The following is a 23,335-nucleotide window of genomic DNA, read 5'->3' as shown; positions in this document are numbered from 1 at the left end:
TATTTTAATAAATACAATCTTGGTTTATAATTTTAAAAAAGCGTCGAGAGAGTATTTGAAAAACTTCTCCGGGTAAATTAAAATTCTTTTCTTTGGTGGAAAATGTTATTAATTCGACCATTGACCCATTTTGCTAAAATAAATTTTTAAAATTCATCGCTTGCTATCTTTTTTTGTCGTGCGACCTGAACCTCTGGGTCCGCCGGAGCGAGCGAGCAATCCAGGCTTATCAAGCCCGGTGGTCAGGTCAAGCGGTGCTCACCCCGAGGTTCTGACCGGTGAACACCCTTAGCGTAGCCCTGCCCCGTGGCTGTCATTGGCCGGGCGCGGGGGTGGAGGTTCGGCTCGCGGTGTGGCATGCCATCTCGGCTACCCCTGCGGAACTAGCGCGTGCCGCGAGCACGGCAGGCAAGGCAGGCAGGGCGACCGACCCCTGCCGGGGCGTCACCCCTGGCTGGCTGGCGGCGACCCCGGGTGGCGAGGCAGCAGGGTCGACGGCAGCGCCGACAAGGTGCGAGAGAGCGAGCCTGGCGAGCGCGCCGCGCGAGTGGAGGGGCACGCCAAAGGCTGGCTGAGTGATGGCGGGCCAATCAGAGGCGTGCCCTCTGCTCCGGGGCGCTGCTCTCTGCCTACCGTATCCATGGTGACGGGGTTAGCGGGGTGGGAGTGGGGGCCGCGGCGCGCGCGGCCGCCTGTCCTCCGGTCGGTGCTCAGTCGTGCCGTGCTGTTGCGCTCGCAGAGACCTGTGCCGCTGAGTTCGCACCTGAGATTTAAAGCACCGAAGAGAGGAGAGAGCGTGTCTGTCCGTGGCAGCACCCTTTCGGGACACCATCGCACCCCCCGCCGCCGCCCTGACCTCAGGGTCGATCAACTCATCGCCTCTGCGAGGGGACTGTGTAAGCCTGGCAGCCACAGCGATTCCGCATCCCGCGGCGCCGCCATCGGGGCTGCCCGGCGTCGACGCCCTGTACTCGAGCCCCTTCCTGCCGTGGGCCGCGGACAGATCCTCGGGGGTCGTCACCACGTTGGAGCTGGGGTTCCCGCGAAGTATGGCGCTTGTCGCGCCGCCAGGTACCTGGCGAGAGTCGACAGGCGCCGTGGTCACCTCGGGACCACCGATCACGCCCACCACCGCCGAGGACATCTCCAGGGACATCCAGAGCACCCCTGGCACCGGAGGGCTCGTCGCCTCGGCCTCCACGCACTCGCAGCACTCGAGCGGCGGCAGCTCGTCCCACTCGCAGCAGGGTGCAGTGGACAAAAACCAGAACATTGAGTGTGTTGTGTGTGGCGACAAGTCCAGTGGCAAGCACTACGGACAGTTCACCTGCGAGGGTAAGTGCCAATTTGCATCTACTTGTCTCGCTCAAAGGGTTGCAGAGGTCACTCGGCCCGCCCCTGCGCGCGGTCAGACCGGTGTGACAACTGTCAGGGGTCACTCGGCAAGCGACCACTTGTCTGCGCACGGTCTGTTTTTTCATCTCACGTGCTAAACGATAGGTTTATTTGCACCATTCATATGACTATACTATCAAATGAAATTGAATCGAAAAAACTTGAATATTATTTCCGGAACTGTATCACAACTTTCTACATCATTGTTGAAAAGCCATAAATAGTTAGGAATGTTAAGGTAGTCCTAAAATTTTAATATTTTTATTCATTCGTTTAACAAAAAGAGCATAAAATATATTTTTGAGCTAGTTAATTTTTAATTGTGACGAGTGGTTGATTTCGATTGTTGCTCAGAAATGAGTAAAGGCCGGGCGCTTTTGACGATTATCTTTGGTAAATTTTGTTTGGAGGTAAAATACTGTTCGGTTCAAGGCTTGCGGAGCCTAAATAGCCGCTGGACAGTAGGAGATCGTATTAGCATTTAAATTTTCCTCTCAAAATTTCACCAATCCTGCGCAAAGGGTAAAGCCATTTCGAAAATTTTATGGTTATCATCAGTTTGACCGACTTGTCTTTTTTATTTCGAGAAGAAAAATGCAGTCCGGCGCAATTTAAAAGTTTCTAGAAGCGAGCGGCTCGCCGGGCAGATGGGGCGACGCGATAAAAAGACATTAAACGCCAGCAACTCGGAGTAAATCATGCCCGACACAATATTCACGAAGGCATATACGTTTTCGCGGTAATCTTAATTAGCGAAACGTGAGCCCAATCATGTTTGCGAATAAAAAAGTCGTGTGTGTGCGCCGCGCCGATGTTGGACACTGGCTGTGCACACTTTTGCGGCCGCCTCCCGCAGAGCCAAAATAATTAGTCTCTCAAGAAGGGAAAATAAGCAATCGCCGAGGGCTTTGCGGATTTATTCGGTGGGTGGAGCGCCCCTCGGTCAGCACTCGCGCGGTCAGTCGGCAGTCAATCTACCGGACCAACCGGAAGGGGACAAAGTAGACAAAAACCCCCTATGCTCCCGAGTGCCATTAATAAGCGGCGGATCCCAGGAATATGCGACCGGCGGGATTACTTTTACTCCGGCTTATGTGTTGTCCTACATTGAATATAAAAAAGCGAGCACTATATAAACGGTCGGTTGTATATATAGGGGAAAGAATTTAAAGAGGATATTTCTCTAAGTACGTTTTTAACCGAAGAACAAAGAGAGCTGAAACAATTTCTAATTTTTTTACACCTTGACCAAATTTTATTTCCAAAAATAAAATAAATAATTGAAAATCTGAAAGTTAATTGAACTTAAGCTGTAATAGAATTGATTAAATAACCACAATGGAACCGCCGTTTTAGTGTGAAAATTTATCTCAAACCATTAATGAGCTTATTGCAATTTTCTAATCCTAAGTCGAAAATAAAAAATGGCTAACCGTCAATTAGAGTCTACAAGTAAGTAGTAAATACCATCATGATTGATCAAAAACCGGCTTCAAATTTCGATTTTAAATAAATTCCCACGTTATATTAATCTCATCAATATTTCTTAACGCATTGAATAAATTTCACCCAAACTAAACTGTCGAATCCTAAGAGTCTCTTGTCAGCCTGCCGGCTCTTATTTATTATGAATAAATTTAAGCCGCGAGAATGGAGTGAAAAATAATGTATCTCACGGACTGGGCACTCCGGGCAGCGACTTGACTTTCATTTCAATTAAAGCATTCTCGGCATTCCAATAAATCAAACGACCCGCCCGGTTAGCTCACAATATATGAAAAGCTGTCTCGTTGCGAAACGTTTAGCATGCGAGCGCGAGATTTTCCCACGTCTCGGATCGGACTGTGATTTGACATTCTAGCGCGCGCTGCTAAGAGAGCACCATTGTTCAGTGCTGACCCACGGGTGGGCGCGCACAACTTTAACTCGGCTGCGTATCGTGTATTTGAATCTAATGCATGTATTAACACCTGTGCCGCCACCGCCGCCGCCGCGCGCTGACCCTTTCAGCGCGAGGGAGCAGCCGAAAAAGCCACAGGCATCGCTGCTCTTGATTTAAATCGTAATAAAATGTTTGTTTACGGCCCGACACGAGCCATTGTTTTAAAATTTGATGGTCTTACCGTCGTCGGGTTTCAAACTCGCCTATATATAAACCGTGAAATTCGAGATGAAGAGCTTTTCGTCTATAATTTCTAATGTAAAGTGCCCGTTGTATAAATTACTCGAGCCGTCCAGACAGCTAGTTATATCCTTTTTGCGTGCTGCGAACTGTTATAATTTCGCAATTTTCAGTTTCCATTATCGTTAGATTATTTTATAGATCCGCGAAACGGACACGATCTTTTTGTTGTTTTATTGCGTGGGTGTAATAAAAGTTGGCAAAAAGTTGGCTCTTTTCATACACCTGCATCAATGGGAGAATTCTCCGCGCGCGCATTGCTGAAATCTCTGCTGCGCCGTTTTTCGAGGCCGCGCTATTTTCTCGGCCGTCTTTTGAAAAAGAAAAATCGACTCGGCGCGCAGACCGAAAGGCATATACACGGCGGTGTGGTTTATCTCGATCACATCATCATCTTCAAAGAGGGAAGATCAAAAATGTGAGAGAGTCACGACCCACTAACCCACTGTTTAAAAGGTGAGTCCGCCGCTGCCGCCGCGTCGTCTTGCGGTGCTGCTGGTCGGGTGCCCAGTGTGCGGGTCACTTAGGGGTCACGAAACCCAAAGGTTAAGAACACCATGCCTGTAAGGCACACTTCCGAGCCTTTTTATAACACAATGAGAGTAATCAAAAGTGTTGTGCCCTTTTCAGCATTTTAAATATTAATAAAACAGGATGATAATAATCTAAGCAACCCCTTTTATCGCTCGTGCGCGGTTTTGATTTTGTAATAAAATTGTACTCAGCCGCTCGGCGAGTATTAAATTTAACGTCGCTTTTTCCAGCTGAAAACATATTTTCTCTCTCCCTAATAATATTTCAGCGAAGACGCTGCTGAGATTTACATCCGGCATTATAAAACATCTCTCGGCTGCTTTCGCGCGCGCAGTTAATATTATATTTTTCGAGCCAGAAACATTTTACAGCCTCTTTTCTTCGTCGCTGTGCCGGCTCACCTTCACGAATAAAAATAAAAGCAGCTCTGAAGAGATAAAGAGCAGAGAGCATCGCATTTGTCAGCACGGGGGAGGAAGGGAGGGAGGTGAATTATGGCACTTGCTGTGTAGACCATTGCGATTATGGGGTGGATTCGTCCGCAATTTCAACCCCTATGCGTAATGTGATTTGCGGAAAGGGAAATTGAAGCGGAGGCAGTGGGGGCGAAATTTGCTGTCGCAGATTTTTCTATCAGCTGGAGAAGATTGATACCAAAATCGATCCTTATTGCATGCAGCAGAGATTGAGAGATTTTTAATTATAAATTCAGAATTTTATTGGTTAAAAACCAGTAATCACGATTATTAACTTATGATGTGCATATAGCGCCCAAGCGATAAAGAAAAAAGGTCCTGCAGCCTGGCGTTGCTTATTTGCGTTAATTAAACTGACCGCCAATCGAGCCATCTCACACCAGCAGGTAGAAATTTGTTCATTAGTCTATTTTTATAGCCGGGTGCACCTTTCCCAGGTCCCAGGTGGCCGGTGCCGTGTGGTATAATTATGGCGAATAACGTATATCCTAACGGAGTCACTCGGTGTGAATCTTTTTACAGCATTAGAGTGGCCCATAATTCTATACACTGCCAGTTTAGTCGAGAGACCAGCAGAGGAATATTATTTAACAGCAATCATCTCACGTGTCTCGTAATTGGACACAGTGACGGGTTACTTGTTGGTGCGCATCCGACTGCACCTGCAATTTATTACCTCGCTCGGCCCAATTAAAGCGCTGCAAAATGAATCCTTAAGATGCATGCATGCGTAAACTCGAGTCCACGCAAATTCTCCCATGCACTGCATCGGCGGGCCCGAATCCGATTTTTTGTCCGGACGCTGATTTGATGGTAATTACGTGATGACGAATGCCACCCACGAAGCCTATTTTGAGCGCTGTCCGCGAGAGCATTCAAGATGAATTCATTCATTACGAGACCGGCCGCCGACGAGATGGGCAATTTCAACAGCATAATTATTCCTGTGACTTTTAATTCTTCCTCTCTTCGAGTTAATTTAATTCGCTCTACGAGATATATGACTCGCTCTTTTCACTGCTCTAGCGCGCGGAGTCATGCAGAGAAGGAATAATTTAGATGGCTGGAGGACACTCTTTTATTTTTTATCATATTTTCAATACCGCACATCGTTGTCAGTACTGCGAGAACAGAAAGAGTCGTGAGCAATCTTTTACAAACTATACGTTTTCTTATTATTATTTTTTTTAAATACAATTTGCAAAGATTTTGAAGTAAGACAGTCTTAATAAGAGAAGATAAACATCCTCTCTTATTTCTTGACATTATTTTAAACAGTATAGGTATTTAAATCTGAAAAAAATTATAGTACCAAATCTATAGTTTCCATAAATTCATGTGCAAGTAAAATTGGGGTTTTATCCTCATTTTAACATTTACAGAGAAATATCAAACCACAATTTATTCACTCTTTTCGCATTTTTAAGAGATAACATCTTCCTCGAATTCGTTGGCGTGCGCTCAAGAAATTCTTACAGATCACTTTCTTTCCTAATAGCCCAGGGGCTGAGAACAGGCGTGAAAGAGTTTGAAATGAACCCGCAAAAATCCGCCGGCGCATCGTTACAAACATATTTCTTGACGTGGATCGTTAATGGGCGCCGGAATGCTGTTTTGGTGCAGCACCGCTGGATTTTCACACCCTCGATCTCCCGCCGAGATTATATGTGAAAATGCCGCACACAGATGGAATTATTATCCCCCGAGGGGCCGCATTCGTCAGTCAGGTACCTAATACACACGCGTACGATTTACGTGTATGTTGCGGAGGAGAGAGAGAAAGAAAGATCAGCCAGCCGGCTGTCTTGCTCGTGCACATTTTATGCCTTGGCGAAATCCAATTATTAAGCCGGAATTTAATTCAATTTAAGAATGCCTGTCACTAAAATATTGTTCGAGGCGCCAAATCCGCCGTCAATTAGCGGCATAATTGAGGCGGCAAATTCTCGTTTGCTCTGCGTGTCGAGTATAAAATATTATTACATTAATTATGCATGAAAACGAATCGGATTGGCACATCTTTCCGCCTGCACGCTACATTTATTTCGACGCTGCGCGATTAGTTCGGACCCACTTGCGGTGGGCAAACTAGATTTTGCTGGTGCTGCGAGTATGCCAACAGCCTGGTGAACCATGTCCCTTTAAGTGGCTCTGGTCGCGGTTCACCTGTTTGTTGATATTCCTCGCGTTTCCGTGATTGGCAATTTTATTGCTTCTGCGGTTGCCCTCGAAAAAGGGTCTTAAATTGGCTCAATGACGTATCAAAATCAATCGAGCACGCCCTTTCTGACTTGCAGTGTGGTTGTGGCTATCTTTCTTTCCTCCTTTCTGCATTTTTGTCTCGGAGAAAAACACAGGCCGTAATTGGCCTTTGTTTGTGTGACAAGAAGTAATACTTTTCCCTCTTGAAACTTGACAATTGCTGCCGTGAGTGTATTTGTACACTTAGAGGAGGTTGTCAATTAAATTCCTCGTCGCACACATCGCATGTGTGCAATTAATTTCTTCTTTAGCTGACAGCCGAGCTAACAAGGTCTAATTGCGAGTAAAATCTACTTTGTGTCACTTGCACCGAGACCTTGAAATATATGTGCTGGATTTTTAGAATTTCAGCCTCGTTTCGTGCGAACCGGCAGAAAGGTCAAAAGTCTCGTGTCGGAGTATAAGAGCGCAGTTATTCATAACACACACTGTTGACTCTTACAACAGCAGGAAGAGTTTTCATCAGCTGCAATTACGGCACGCAGCCGAAATTAATTCATAATAGACGCGCGAGGAATGTTTCCCACGGCGCGAAAATTAAGTCGTAAAACTTTTGACGCACGCTGGCTGGCGAATATAATGAGAGCAAAGGTGGCAATGTCTCCATCTCCATCGGCCGATCCGTCATTCTCCAAAACACGGCCCACGCACCCGTGTTTATTTTCTCACTCTAATTGCATCTAAGCAAGAGGCTGCGTGGAACAATGGGCCAAATTAAATTATACCTGCTCCCCGAGTTAGTTGCTGTGCGCCGCGTGTAATGATGAAAAACCGACTCTGACGCTCTCTCACGGGGCTAATGAAGTAGTAATTATCGCGTCATTACCGCGCTCAATGAACGTGTTATGGCTGTGCCCCAGCGTTTGCGTTTCGCGTGATCGAAATTTCCACGGAACGCTCTGCTGATTTCGGATTTATTTGCTCGACATGCAAAGCCGATAAGGGTCACTAACTCGAGTGGACGCAGGGGTCGCCGCAGCGTTTAATCAAATTAGTCTTTATAATGTATCACGAATCCCGTTAGAACCGGTGGCTTTCGCTCTGAACCTTTTCCACCAACCCATCCAGAACTCACAAGGACCCTCTCGATCATATAATTGTTTATTTTAGGACAGCAGCCGCGTCCTGTGTCACATTTCCGCCTGTGTGCATGTGTATACCGGTCTCCCATAAAACTCTTTTAACCTTTTTACTGTGGAGTTTTTGTACATTATTTATTTCGTTTTTAGTAATTTTCGCTCTTTTTCAGGATGCAAGAGTTTTTTTAAGAGAAGCGTACGGCGGAACCTGACTTACTCATGTCGGGGGAACCGAAACTGCCCGATTGATCAGCACCATCGCAACCAGTGCCAGTACTGCAGACTGAAAACCTGTCTCAAAATGGGCATGAGGAGAGAAGGTAAGGCAATTTTTTTCGTATCCTTAACATCTTTTGTAAATATATCCAGGACCTTTCAACAAATTAACATTCACGTTTAAAGCACTTACCAAAATTTAAAAAAGCAATCAAAATTAAAGAATAGATAGAATTGAGCTGTCAAATGTGCCACTCGTTCTCCTTTCGTTAATTTAGATACAATACCCTTGCAGTTGAAAAAAAATAGAAAGGTCGGTCGCGTATATACGTCATCTCAGAATCCAACTCTTTTTTGACATCACCATCTCTTTTCCCTTTTGACGCGAGCCACGCTGGACAGACGAACACGCCGAGTGAGAAAAGGATGCATGTTATTTCAGTTTCGTTGACATCCGATTCCTTGTCCTTTCGTGCGGAGCCCATCAATCTGAACATCAGCTGATAGCATACAAAGCACACAGACATACGTTCCCCGGCGCTTGTCAGACGGATGTACGCCGCCGAGTCATCCATAACCCTTTTTAGAGAGCCACCTGAGGAGTGCGAATAGATTAAATTGAGAATTTTAGCTGAAAATATTAGTAGCACGATTTTCCCGCGGTTTTTAGCACGTGCCACGCTTTCTTTATTAGTTTTCGGGGGAACCACACACCCCTATTCCAAAATTCCCGCGAGTTGCGCCCTCTTCTAGGTGTCGCTGTTCACAGAGAATTCGTTTAAGCCCAAAATTATCATTATAGGCATTTCTTTTTATTAAATTTCGTGGAAATTAAGCAACTGTGGATCGAATTGGATGCAAAAGCGTATATGACTTCCTATTAAGGTGCTGGTGTATTGACCGCTCTCAATTAGAGAGTGTGCGGCGTCCTCGCTGCTTCTGCTGGTGGTGCTCAAGAAGGGCAGAGTCTCAGCACTTTTAATAAGCAGGCGATGGTGGAAATCAGGTGAGCCCATCTCGCCCGAGAAGCTCATTAAATTAGCATATTACGCCTTTAATTATACGACGTGAGAGCTGCATGTGCGCGCACCTCTTATATTAATTAATTTGCGCGACAGCAGCGCAGTCTGGGCCGCGTCTGCCGCGCTCAAAAATAATTTGACCTGCCGCTCGTTATACATTGTGTCTTGATTTTTTGCCGCCGATAAAGGCACACAGCACCTCTCGAAATGAGCAGCACGCTAGTTTATAGTTGTTTACGAGCAGTGCGTTTTTTACGCTGCATGAGCACCAGCACATTTTTATCGCGCGTTTTATATAATTTTTCTCTCTCATACACAACAATGATCACCTTAATTAACCTTTTTTTATCTGCTGAGCTCGGCGGAAGTGGCGTTAAGTTTAAAAGCCCGCCGGGCTTGTCTGTTAATTATCGAGATTTTCATTCTCATTCCGATCCACGCGGCTCATACCGCCAATTAGCATATGAACACCGGCGCGCTAGACTTTTTATCTCCTTGGCTGGAGCGAAAAAGTGCGAGTTTTGGGAGAGTAGCACCAACGTGCTGGATTTCATAAATTTTAAAGAGCGGCGCGCGAAAGATGCGCTCCATTACTTTTCACGAGCATAATTGCGAATTTACTTTCGGAGCGAGAGCATCGCGAGAGGGACCATCAATTTTCGGCAGCGACCTGAAAATATTGTTAATAATTACTTGTCAGCCTGACGCCGGTGCTATGGGCATGAGCTTTTTATTATGCTTTCAGCAGTTAGCCTTCAAAAAGTAAATTCTTGTCAATAAAATGCAGCTGAGTTTACGATTCATAAATCTCTTGCGTTCTTCTCGGTTTATTAAATTTTTACGGCGCAAGTGTATCAGTTGCGAGAAGCAGTGTCGAATTGGGTTGCGCCGCGCGGAGGAGTGCAAGCAGGCCTTTATAAATAAAATTCGGTTTTTGTTTCGTTATGATAAATGTTGGAACGAGGAAAGCAGGGGAGACGAGTCACGACCCGGTGTGCAGAGTATAACAAAGCATAGCATCGCGGCGAAATAATAATATCTCTGCCTACATCGGCGAACCCGACATCATCTTCCAGCAGCATCTCGTTTTGAGGAAACGCCTCTCGGTGCAGCTCACGACATCACCACGAGCACTACTTTTTCGTGCTGCGGATGAGAAAATTTAATCCGCTGCTGGACACGCTTGGAAATTGAAATTTTGGAGCACGACGCCTGAAATCCAGTCCAGAACGGCAATAAAATGCATTTTCTTCAAGAGGATTGACACAGAGTATTAAAAACGTTTTCAACTATACTGCAATAATTAAAATTTTGCCAAAATTTCCAACGCTTGAGCGCATAATTATTTTCTTGGCAGATTTCAATTCCTTTTTACGAGATCCATACAACGTTGCGTGTGACACTCTTTAATGTGAAATAAAATAAGATTTTAAGTAGGCAGACAGTTCTCACCAACTTTGCAGCCACCTCTCTCAAAAATTAACAGTTATTTTGACTTTAATGCATTTACAACAAGGATTTTCCAGGGTTTTGCAGTTTTAATCCTCTTTAATTCCAACCATCAGACTGAAAATCATTAAAACGAGTCTTATAGTATTTACGTAACATGCGGGTTCATCCTTTTCCCCAGCCTTGATCAACTCATAAACTTTATTGACGCCAATAATTTCTGTCGATTTTTCGCTTCAAATTTCATTTTATTTTTACGACCATCGTACGTCCTTATCGTCTTCACATAATTTTTCCTTTACAGCCAGACCGCAGAGAGAGGAAAGAATCTGGTATAATTGCACCCACCTGAGCGAGACAATTAATTTATTTTAGCGTCTTGATAAAAATCAGGACAGTAAGACGCTAGCGAGCAATGCCAACTTCAATTATAACAATTAGTGCTGGAGTTAGACAAGGCGTGATAGTCATCTGCCGCTAAAGAGCAGAGAATTTTCTTAATGAAAGAAACTTCTTATCGCACGCGACTCCACAGGTTCCTCAATGAAAAGTACTCTACGAGTAAAAGCTGAATAAAACAACCCCCGCAGCTCACGCAACAATGACGCGGACGCAGCGTGCCTGACTTCCGGCGCGGGTCCTGGTCATTCATTGTGGGCAACAACTTGGAAAATTAAACGCCGGCTCCACCGTTGATATCACCGCAACACATCTATCTGCGTTACTCGGTGCGCGCAGCAGGAGTAAAAATGCGCGAATTCACTGCACTTCCGAGGGAAACCGCCGCCGCCGCCGGAGGAGGAATATCGTAACCCAGATTGAACTGTTTCCCACCGTGCACTGCTCGCAATCGATGAATGAAAGAAAAAGACGCGAAAAATGCTGATTGTCGACTCACGTGCTGCCCGAGAGCGGATTCTCGTATTATTTTTTTCCTTCCCAATTGGAAAGCAACAAGCAAGCGGGCCCTGCGGCGCTGCTTTTTAATAATATTTGGCCAGCGTGGGAACACGCGGCTATATTTTAACCCAACCGGAGCAGCAATACGTTATATTATACACTCCTCTCGGAGCGAGCGAGCGAGCAAGCGAGCCGTTTTATAAAAAAAAGGTACACGAGTCTCACTCAGTCTCGAGTTAAAGCTACTCTCACTGCCCGGTGTGTTTGTAATATACGTGGCGGGGGCGTTTTTGAGAAAAGGCAGAGCTTAATCAGAGGGCAAGGCATTATAAAACCATCTATCAGTCCGAGATCAGAAATAAAGGGGTTGCCGGCCGAGGCTGTGTGTTATTATACACAAATTTTTTTATTTTCCACGCGACCCGTTCAATTATAGGGCCCTGTGAGTCCTTTGTTTTCAATCAAAATCAACCACCGGGGCTTCTTAATCACGCGTCTCTTCTTGTGTGTGTTTCATATCAGAATCGGCCGCTCGACGATGGGGCCAACAGCAGAAATCTGCGCTGCTGCCGCCTCATCGTTTTCCAAGTAGGTGCCCTCTGCCTAATTTTTCTGTTCAGTTTGCTGCAAGTCCCGTATCCGCACGTGTTGTTCGCTGTATCTTGTTTCTGATTTAATTAACTCCTGGCCCGCCGCGCGTTGTTAATCAATCAGCCAGCAACAAGATTACGCAGCACATTACTATGTATTTGCCTTCGATTAAAAATATGTGGAACACACGCCACGCCAAAATTTGGTTGCGTCTGATTAATTCTAAGCAAACACACGCTGAGAAAAATTGGAACTTTTAAATACATGTTTTCTCTTATTCTACGAAATTATTAATCAAATTTATCTAGGCAAGGAGCGTCTGCAGGTAATGACAAAAGGGTGGACGAGGACCAAAAAAACTGTATCCAGAGAAAAGAAATTTACAGAACCAACCGCAAAAATAGGAAAATGCAGTATTATAAATTTTAAAAAGTTTCTCTGAAATGTTTGTACAATTTTTTCTAGAAATGGAGCCAATTGATATTGCGGTGTAACATGCAAAAATTTTTCCCTTCTAAAAGCTTGTTCGAGTTTTTAGAAAAAATTGCTCAAATTTCTATCGACAGGAAAAAGCAGACATTTCTTGCTGAATATTTTGAGAAAATAATGAAAAATTGTGCGAAATCTGAGAAAAACCTGAGAAAAAGACAATAATAAAAATTATCCACTGATAAAAACCCTGATGGCCGTAAAGAAAATCCAAAATATATAGAATTATTTGGTTGAGGTTTAGATTATAAAAGACTTTGAATTTTGTTTCAGAGCATTTTTCGTAACTCGCCTGTACATTTTGATTTTTGTTTTTAAATCTGTTACGCATAACGGTACTCTTTCCAGCTTTTTTTGCATTTGGGAAGCAAACTTTCCTTCCTGAAAGATTACAATCCTTTAATTTAGTGGCAAGCAACGAGAATTTTCCCACAAAAGATAAGTAGTAAGCCTGCTCATGCATTTATTTTACAAGCTATGAAATTTTAAAAATACCATGTCAAAACTCGTGATTTGAAGCTGTCATGCCTGATATCCTTTTCTCAATTGCGAGGCACAGCAGACTGTGAAAAGCAAACAGCGAGTCCATCGCGCGCATAAATCCGAAAAATAATGACAGCCTCTTTTCCGAGTCATTGTTTTTGGCCGTGCTCGGTGTCAAATTGATTGGCAGCGGTGTGTGCAAAGTGCAGCGTCACCCCGGCTAATAACTGGACGCTTATGGAATGCGTATGCACGGCTCGTTATTTTGTCTCAAGCGCGCGCGCAGCCGTGGAAATGGCCAAAACAGCACTTTTATCTGCCTTTTCTCGAGATGCGGAGAGAGACGAATTCGCTCTTTGGTGCTGCGCCACAGAACTATTAATGAGGATCACGGTGTCCTGCTGGGCGCATACATCATAGTGCGCGGTACCGCTACGACGGACACTTCTTGTGCGCCAACAATGGACCGCAGCCGCGAGTGAAAGATGCTGCGCGAGTTCCTCCACATCCATCTCGCCGCGGATAGGAAAATCGGAGAGAAAGAGAGAAGAGAGAGAGAGAGAGAGAGAGAGAGAGGCTGTGACCCCCCGTGGATCCATCTCTGCCGCGCGGTGCGATGCTGGCCACGGAATTTTCTACCTTTTTTATTCCCTTTTGATCGTATTACGTCACGCTACATTCTCGCGCGGCCCGCCACAAACATGACTCCACTTAATGATGCGAGAGGCCTCATGCTTTTCTTTCTCTCTCTCCGAAACAGATCTCGCCTTGCCTGCCTTTCTCACTCCTTTTCGGGCGCGCACTCCATATGGCTTTGTGCGGCCCTAGCCGCCCGGCTCGGCAGATTCAATTTGTCCCAGCTGCCAATTTTTAAATCCTGTATGGAGGACACTCTAATTAAATTGTCAAGACTTGTTTTTTTAGTTTTTACCGTCCGACCTATTCATGGAGTCTTGTCGGTCTTTGCCATATTTTTAGGGATTGTTGAATATTTTTTCTGTGGCCGCTTTGATGTTTGGAGTTCATCACATGAACACGAATCAAGATTTGACAGAAATTCTCGGCAAAAACGTCAATATTTTTTATTTTCCCAGCGCTTTGCGACACATGCCGCGCCCCTTTTAATTTTACCACATTCAAATTCCAGAATTCGGTGGACGTGTTTTCTGATAGTCTTTTCTTCCAGTGCTATAGTTTGTCTATAGGTTATCCAATATTTCATTTACGGACTCCCACACTCTGCGTAAATCTTTATTTTACTTTTATGATGATTGGATGTGTAAACACGTGGTTCCAGGTCTCCTGGGTCAAGGTCAGGCAGCAAGCCACAATCAATTATTATTCGTGATAAAATCAGAAGGTTTCACGTTGTTGTCATTAGGCATATCAAATGCCGCATTCTCGTCTACGCAATAGGTCAATTGGCTAATACACCCATCGAGGATAAAATAACAACTGCGTTTTCGCAAACCAACGGATCCTGAACATGAATCACACGTGCCATTTTTTTAACTTGTAAATTCTGAACGCGAGCATTCATGCATTTCAATGCAAAATGTACACGAGGAACGGCAAAATAAAAGTCAATTTGCCGCGCAGTCATATTTCACGCGCATGACTGTGCGCATATTATTAATAAATTTTAAAAGCTCGTTCGAAATGGACTCCTTTCCTCTCGACACCGCCGTCAGAGTGTGTACCTTTTTGAACCGCGCTGACCTTTCGCCAAAATAAATTTCCTTTCACTCTTTGACATCTGCTCGACGCGCAGAGAACCAATCTAGCCGACACGGGATTCGCACTCGAAGTATAAAATCGCATGTGAAGTTTACAGTTATGCATTTTTTCACAAATCACCTCATTAATATTACTTTATTGAGGGCTCCTTATCTTGACTATAACGGTGCCCGTAGTGACATCACGCGAAAGATTTTGTTTACCAACACGGCAACTTTCATATTTCACCCGTAAGAAAATAATAATAATAGCGAGCTGCATTCCAGTCTATAATTCTTGAGAGCTCGACAGACAAACGAACGAACGCGCAGCCTCGACTTCTGGCTGGCGGAAGAATTATGTATCAATTGCTGCTCTCGGGCTGCAGCATCTCTCGCAAGCAGAGATTTATTCTTTCACACGAACGACACACTCGCCCAGCAGCGTTAATTTTACACATTGGAATTTCTCCGTGCTTTACTGCGATTACAAATGAATTGTGAATTAGAAAGCAGAAAATTAATTGCTAGGCGTTTGGGCTAATTTTCTGTGGAGGAGCTAGATAGAAGCATGAGCTAAATAGAGTGTTAAAAAGTGGATGTAGTAGTGAAAATATAATTTTTAAATTCACTGCCAAATGGGAATGGGCTGAAATTTTCATAATTTATCAATTAAATTTCTGAGAAAGTTTGCATGCTAATCTAGTGATGTGCACCTGTCTCTCTATTGTAATATTGCGATTTAATTCACCAGAAGGGAGATTAATCTAAAAAAATTCGCACACCGTGCTGGATAGATCGCGACCAGAAGCGAAAAATCATGGAGAAACCATTTAATTTTTTGAGAAATTCGGCAAACTCTGACACTTTACAAGTCCTGACTTTTGATAAACTGTTAAGCAGTCAACAATATGAATTTATTTCGGATAAAAACCCAGTCTCAATCTCTTGCAGACAAATCGGTGACTCACGAGACGGACTTTGTTTCCATTGTGCCAAAACTTCCTAGAAACTTTCAACAATATATCATCCCGCAACGAGACCAAGATAAGATTCGCGAGACATGTTTTCCATAGGATCATTTTTTACGCCAGCCCGGTTTTTGTGCCTGCTGCGAGGCGCAGCTTGTTTTGACAAATTGGCGCCGGCGAACCACCGTGGCACCCATGGTCCCCGTGTACGTGTACTCCATAAGCATTTGGGTCATTCTGCGAGCTGGCTGATAATCACTCCTAATGCGGCAGCCGGCGTGGAATTCGTTCGACCCAGTCACGCCGCGGCGCTGAGCCGATCTTCCCAATAAGCCACGGTTGCACTCGGAAAGCTGCTCTTTTTGTACAACGCCCAAGTGTTTGTGTCGAAAAGAGGCTTGCGGTGTGAATTTCCACACGTCTAATGATCAACCACACACACGAAAAAATGTGCCGCCGGGATTGTTCATAAATATTTCTATTCTTTACGCCATCCAGGGGATACAATTTCGCATTTTAAAAAAAGAGTTCGAGCAGTAATCGAATCAGGACCATGTTAACAATTCAATTCATGTTTTTTACTCGCATAGTTGCCGTTGGCTCGCATTGTTGAGCGTATGCTTTGCAATTTGAGAATTTGAGTGATGTTTTGGGGTTGAATTTGGGGTGATACGCCCCTACCTTACATACTCTCTTGCATTTGCAATGACGAGTTCATTCGGATTTGGGAGAGTAGCGAAAGCTTTCCGACGCGATATTTGCTGGTTTTCACATTTCCAGCATGCGTGAATTAATTTCACGAAACGAATGTTCAGCATTTCAATGAAAGACCCTGGTGCGGGGGCTGTAACATGAGCCGGTCCTTTTCTGGACTGGGCTTCCTCCAATGAGGCCCGTGAGCCCATGGATGTTTTGGGACTCGAAGTTTTCTCGAGTTTTTCGGTAAACCGAAAACAAATAAAACGTTTTATCGATGTTTTTCGCTTAGTTTCTATTCCTCTCGTCGCGATATTTCCAACAGTGTGTGAATTTGAATTTTGAGCTAAATTTCCCTGCGGTGAAATAAATCGTGATTTTACAATATAATGATACAGAGCTCGTCGCATGATTTGCATGTAAACTTTGGAGCCAATTTTCTAAGAAGTTTGAACGTCAGTTTATAGCTTCTACCTATCTTAAGTAAAGGTTTTCAGAATTTCCGCAGTACATATATACCCACATTAAAATTGGCTTCCACGGCTACATTAAAGTAATTGCCAAAGCGTGCAATAATTAAGTTTAAAAATAGAAGGATTTTCCACTGTGATAATTTCATTATTATAGCAGTCGGAAAGTGTGTCACTCAAAATCATTTCTATTTTTAAACGTGAAAATCAGATTTACTAGAGCTCAATTTGCCGTCACATGTGCATTTTCAGTTCCAGCGGCGTGATTCGGAGTCTGCCTGTTTATCACGCATGCTGAATGGGTCAGTGACTCCGCGCACGAGTTTTAGCAAAAGCATCGCAATATCGCGGGATGTGTATCACCCATTTCCACTGAAAACGAGAAGCTATTTTGGTTTCACCACAAAATCTATTTCAAATCCTGAGCGGTCGTTGACTCGCAACACGCGGACTGGCGGGAAACTGCGGAAAAGGCTGGCAAAAATACTATTTACGATTTTTATTGTCCGGCCTATTGAATGTGGAAAGAGTTCACATTGTGTTAAGGTCGTTCGCGTGGCGGCAAATACACATCAGAGAGTTCGTTGTTCTCATTTCCAATTTTACTCCGGATAAATAAATTGCGAATGCTAAATTTATGTTTGAGGCCAATAAACTCTGATATACTTTTCCGCAATTGAATTTGATTTCGCTCTACGCATGAACTTTAATTATTTTGAAGGAATCCCATTTTATTAATCTTACCAGTACTTTGCGAGCAATTTTCTCTCTGCAGAAAATTTAGGAAAATCACTTTTGCAAAAGTAGGAAAGTGGCCCATCATTCGATACGTATCACTGAGCAAATTTCAAATAATATTAGATTTTTTAAATGCGACCTCTTTTCAAGATATTTTGGCAGTTTGTAATTTTTACAATGGCGAGGAAAAAAAAACAAATAATGGGAACAACTATTTATTTGGCAAATTGTCACCTTTCTCAAACACAATTAAATTGTACCGAAAAAACAGCATAACTTTTTCGTATCATTTAATTTTCTTCTAAATATTTTAAAAATTTTCCAATTACTGGCTACGAAAATTACTTATTGTTCGGATTTATTAAAGCAAAAAATATTTTGCGGAAAGTCTTTAAGAAAAAAATCTTCCTCTCCCTAGAGTTTAAAAAATGAGATTTTTTCCGGAAAAATCAACCATTTTTCAAACATAAAATAATGGTTTCAAATATACATTTAATATCGATAATTTTGCACTAAAGCGCAGTCTTTAAAATTAATTATAAATAATATTACTTTATTCTTATAAAAATAAGCCTTTCAACGATCTTGCAGTGAAACAATTTTAGCTAGAGTTTGAAAACAAAATTATATTAACTATTTCTGTTTTGTGAAACTCAAATTAATGCTTGTGAATTTTATCCACAGCGGTTCAGCGGGGCCGGGTGCCGCCGTCGCAACCGTCGGGCTTTCCCTCGCAGTTGGCCATCACGAACGGCGACCCGATGAACGGGCACTCATACCTCTCAAGCTACATCTCGTTGCTGCTGCGCGCCGAGCCGTACCCGACCTCGAGGTACGGCCAGTGCATGCAGCCCAACAACATCATGGGCATCGACAATATCTGCGAACTGGCGGCGCGGCTGCTCTTCTCGGCGGTCGAGTGGGCCAGGAACATCCCCTTCTTCCCCGACCTGCAGGTGACCGACCAGGTGGCCCTTTTGAGGCTTGTGTGGAGCGAACTGTTTGTTTTGAACGCGTCGCAGTGCTCCATGCCCCTGCACGTGGCGCCCCTGCTGGCGGCGGCAGGTCTGCACGCGTCGCCCATGGCCGCCGACAGGGTGGTCGCCTTCATGGACCACATCCGCATCTTCCAGGAGCAAGTCGAGAAACTCAAGGCGCTGCACGTCGACTCGGCAGAGTACAGCTGCCTCAAAGCCATCGTCCTCTTCACCACAGGTAGGGTTTATTTTTTCTTGCTCATAGTCAATATGGATTTTAAAAGAAAATTTTATGCAAAATATGAAAAATTACAAATAGCACTGAGCCGAAGATTACAATTATTTAAACTAAATTAATCAAATATGATCTAAAACATTATCCCCCACGGTTGACGACATGTCGTGTCACGCCTTCTCTTTTTATTTTCCCCATCATTCAGTCTAAATCCCTCTTCCATAGTGGTGGTTTTCCGGAACTTGTTATACGGCATAAAAATTGCAAAATTTTCCTAATATTCTATAGATGTTCCAACGGGCGACACGTGAAAATCAATTATTTATATAGTTTATGTGGAAAAGGAACGAACGACTATCTCACTTAAGTCGTTAAACAAAATATATAAATTATGGAACATGTTTATAGAAACAGAATAATAAATCGACTACTCTTAGACAAAAATCTATTATATTTGCAAATCCCTAAGTTATCAGTCCGTTTCAAAGATTCTATTTTACTATCTTTTCTCGTCGTGGATGCGATCTTTACAAATATTCATTGCTCTAAAAGTTTACCGCAGCTTAATATAAAAGAACATACAAAGCGGCTTTTCAATAGCCATCTTCCCATTGAAAAGAGAAGCAAATTACCCTTTGAGATTAAAGACGGTTTTGAAAACTGGCACTCCAATCTGCATTTAAATGGAGACTGTGACCGAGCGCAGAGCTCAAAATATTTGTCCCGGCGCAAGACAACTGGAGAGAAAGATCAAAGGTTGCAGTTTCCATTATTCTTTTCACTTTCATATATGAATGGACGCCGGGCGGGGAGTTTCTTTTTCTCTGGCAGCCGACTTTTTTGCATCACACTTCAATATCTGCAATTTTAATCAGCGGCATGCTGACACAGTTCGTCTCAAAGGCGTCACTGCCGGAACGAACCAGCTGTTTGCTCAGTTTTCCATCCGGTTTTGGTCAGATTTATATCCGGAAACACTTTGATGTGCCCTGATAGCAAAACCAAACCAATACGGATCCCGTCAGGTGTAGTTAAAGTGGCTACATACTTGGAATTAATTCAATCGATCGCTCGAGGGCTACCCTGACGCCAGGGTTCGATTTCTTACTTGTTCTGATGATCTTATCTGACCTCAGGGGCGATCCGAGGGTAAAAAATCAATCGATCGTGCAATTTTTAATCACTCAAAATTTACCCTGAACAAAAAATACCCGTTTTTTTCACCTTTGACCCTCTGTATCTCAAAAACTAATAGTTCCGCGATCCTGAAAATTTCTAGGCATGTTACATACACTTAGGAAAACATTTTTCTCTCATTGTAAGAGAAAATTAACTATTTTGTCCAGCCTTGGCTGTATGTGCCGGATGGAAGCTGTAGCCACTCACGGAATTGAGTTTCCAAATAGCTGAATCAATTAATAAATGGACAAGGCAGATGACATCGGTTAGTATTCGCGGCGCAAACGCCGCCGGGACAGGTGTTATTTCCAGGAAAGCGGTTTTTGCGGTTCATTGTTGTTGTGCTATTGCTTTCGCTGCGGCTGCACTCGAGACGTCATTCTTCTCTTGCTCTTGTTTTGATGTGCAAAGATTTATGGAAAATTTCCTGCCGCTGCCGTCGTCTCTTCTTTGTAAAACAACGTGCTCTGTTTATTGATAGCGAAACAAAAGAGCGCGCTGCCACCGCTTATTGATCAAAAACAGCACTTTAATGCTGAAATAAATCACGTCGCGTCTCTCTTGTCTTTCGCCGCACGCGGTAATTTATATATATATACCGACGAGAGAGTCTCTCTCATTCAGCCCCCTTGTTTGTTGTTGTAAAAAACGGCAAATGATCATTTTGTTATCTGCATCTTCCACGCATAATGCAAGTCTAAAATCTAAAAAGCTGTAATTAATTTATGACGGACCTCGCAATTACCGCTCAGGTGAAATCGTAAATAAACTTAACCTGCCTGCTGACCATAAATCACCGGCGCTGAAGAGGAGTCTTAAAAATTAAAAACTTTTTCCCAACCTTGGAGATTTATTGAGGGATTAAAGTCGCCTATACGAAAAAGCCGAGAGTTGTATGAAAAAGAGTGGAAGATAAAGCGAGTCTCGCGAGTCACTTGAACATACGCGCACTCTGCTAATACAAAACGACCTTTTTAATCTCCCGGCTCAATCAATATACATCAAGAGAGAAGAGAGCGAGAGAGAGAAACAACTCTGTGTGTTACGGCTGCATGAATGGACCGACGGCGCGCAGACGATCTTTATTCATTATACTGGAGCACTTTGCCGCGGGTGGTTTCTTGGCGAAATAAAAAGATCCTCGCACAAATGAATGGACACGTAATTATTATTTCCCCGCGAACAACAATGACCGGCGCGGGGAATCAATAAATCACGCTGTAATTTAATTCTAGGCTGCGGCAAACGTACGGCACGCTCGATATGTGGGCAGGGGTGGGTGGATCTCGAAATTGACCGTCATGCCGGAGAAGGAATGCTGTTACCGAAACGTCGGGCACGGAAATCAAATTTTTACTGGAGAATCGCTGTATTTTTTAAACGAATCGCTGCAAACGAGATCTATTTAAAAAAATACATATTTTTAAGCTAATTTAGAAAGCTTCCTTTTAAGGGAATCATAATAAATTTGTTTACTTTCAACCAGAGTGGTCGCTGTCAAAAAGCAATATATTTTCGCGCGCCGGAGGATCGCAGTACTGACCACTCATACCTGAAATTCTATTTGCAGGAAAGGAAACTGATGTTTTTATGCATATCAACTGGTTGAAATCGAACAGAAAAAATAAATATCACGTTCTAGTAATTAACAGCGACTGTTTCGACCCCTCTGACCTCATCAGCATTATATACTTTACCTAGCTCCAAAACAAAACTCATGCCACAGATAATTCTGAATCAGGGATCGTTAAAAGCGTTTCAACTGAGCAACAATTGAAAAGAGGAAATTAGTGACGAAATCTTGTGATTTAACCCTCCCTCACAAAAAATTTCGGTCATGGAGTGAAAATTAGGAACATTAACATTTCATCACATTATTGTTAAATAATTTTTACTCTTGGCTCGCGATGGAAAAGCTGACAAGCTGAAAAATCCGAGTCATGACTCTCGTTGTTGTTGCCGCGCGCACCTCAACTTTTTGCCCTTCATAAACCGCGAGTAATACTCTCATCGTCTCTCTCTCTCGTTGTGAATAAGGCAAAGAAAGAAAAGTACAGTTGACTCCGGTAATGGGACGAAAGCATTCAGCAGGTATTGTTCGCCGGCTCGCCGAGATGGCCGCGGGGGTTCAAGATGAGCCTCGCGAGAGTTTTATCTCGGCCAAGGTGTATGCCTGGCATACGCGAATGAACCAAACAAAGGCGTTGGTCCCATTGCCGCGCGAACAAACGCCCAAATCCAGCCACGACTCTCTCGCTCACACAGTCAGCACAATCTCATCCCGAATATAATAATACAATGAAAATGCAACAGCCGACGTAATTTAATAATTCGTGATGGGTTTTCACTTATTCTTTTCAACGGCTCGATGACTGGGGCGTAGGAGGGGTTTGTATTTTACCTACGAGTGCTCCAAAAGCGCCGTTCACCCGAGGAGAATGAGTGAGAGCAGCCTCTGAAGTGTTCTTAAGCCGACTATCTGAGCAGAATATCCTGTTTGCTAACAAATAAGTGCCACGAATCGCACTCATTTTGACATTTGTCTGAGGTCAAAATGTTTTGACTTGCTTAATTGAAGCCGAAAGATAATTTTGTTTAATGGCCTGAGGAAAAATCTCGTACAGTATATAATTATTAATTGTTGTTCGGAATTCATTCCTGGAATATCTCGTCGAACAATTTCTAGGGAAATCGAAAGGAAAGGAAATCATTTGGAAAATCAATAATTATTTTAATCAGGATTTACCTGAAAATCCCAGTAAAAACGTCAAATTTTACTACTTTCCCACGCTTTGGGACACGTTCCATGCTTTCTTTATTAAATTTCCGGGAGGTCCAGCTCCCATTCATGCCGGTGGACGTGTTTGCAAAATTTCTAAATGACCCTTTTTTCTAATGGTTAACTAATATAATCGATTATTTATCGTTGTAAGTGAAAATAAAAATAAATAACATTCTGAACGTCTATAAAATATGATTATTTGCGAATCACACGACTAGTTTTTCACTTCCCTAATTATTGTTATTTCTATGGCAAAAATATCACACGGCCCTTCCCCACAATCTCGTGTTAAAATAAATCACAATGATGAATTAGGTGAAGGCGGATATTTTTTCATTTTTTAATTCCCGACCACACATAGAGGGAATGAATTGTGCAACCAGCCATGCATGTGCGCCGATTGATAATAAACAAAAGCACCCCGTCCGCGAGCCGCTCGCACAGAACGAAATGGCACATGCAGAGCACACAATAATAATTTCACCGGCTCACTA

General features: G+C 43.4%; 1 protein-coding gene across 2 annotated transcripts in view; it reads left to right on the top strand.

The window, feature by feature from the left end:
* Positions 1-697: 697 nt before the first annotated feature.
* Positions 698-23,335, top strand: part of svp (COUP transcription factor 2) — a 52,646-nt gene continuing 30,008 nt past the window's right edge. The window contains exons 1-4 of one of the 2 annotated variants that reach the window (XM_065492860.1): positions 698-1,335; positions 8,099-8,248; positions 12,038-12,103; positions 18,353-18,883. In XM_065492860.1, the coding sequence (XP_065348932.1) occupies positions 1,050-1,335; positions 8,099-8,248; positions 12,038-12,103; positions 18,353-18,883 (1,033 nt within the window). In that variant the 5' untranslated portion in view covers positions 698-1,049. The remainder of the gene's footprint in view (positions 1,336-8,098; positions 8,249-12,037; positions 12,104-18,352; positions 18,884-23,335) is intronic. The other variant, XM_065492861.1, reaches the window with a different exon arrangement.

The sequence above is a fragment of the Cloeon dipterum genome, chromosome X, assembly GCF_949628265.1.
Source record: "Cloeon dipterum chromosome X, ieCloDipt1.1, whole genome shotgun sequence".
NCBI classification, from domain to species: Eukaryota; Metazoa; Arthropoda; class Insecta; order Ephemeroptera; family Baetidae; genus Cloeon; species Cloeon dipterum.
The sequence above is the reverse complement of the archived record's forward strand: the minus strand, read 5'-3'. Positions and strand labels throughout refer to the sequence as shown.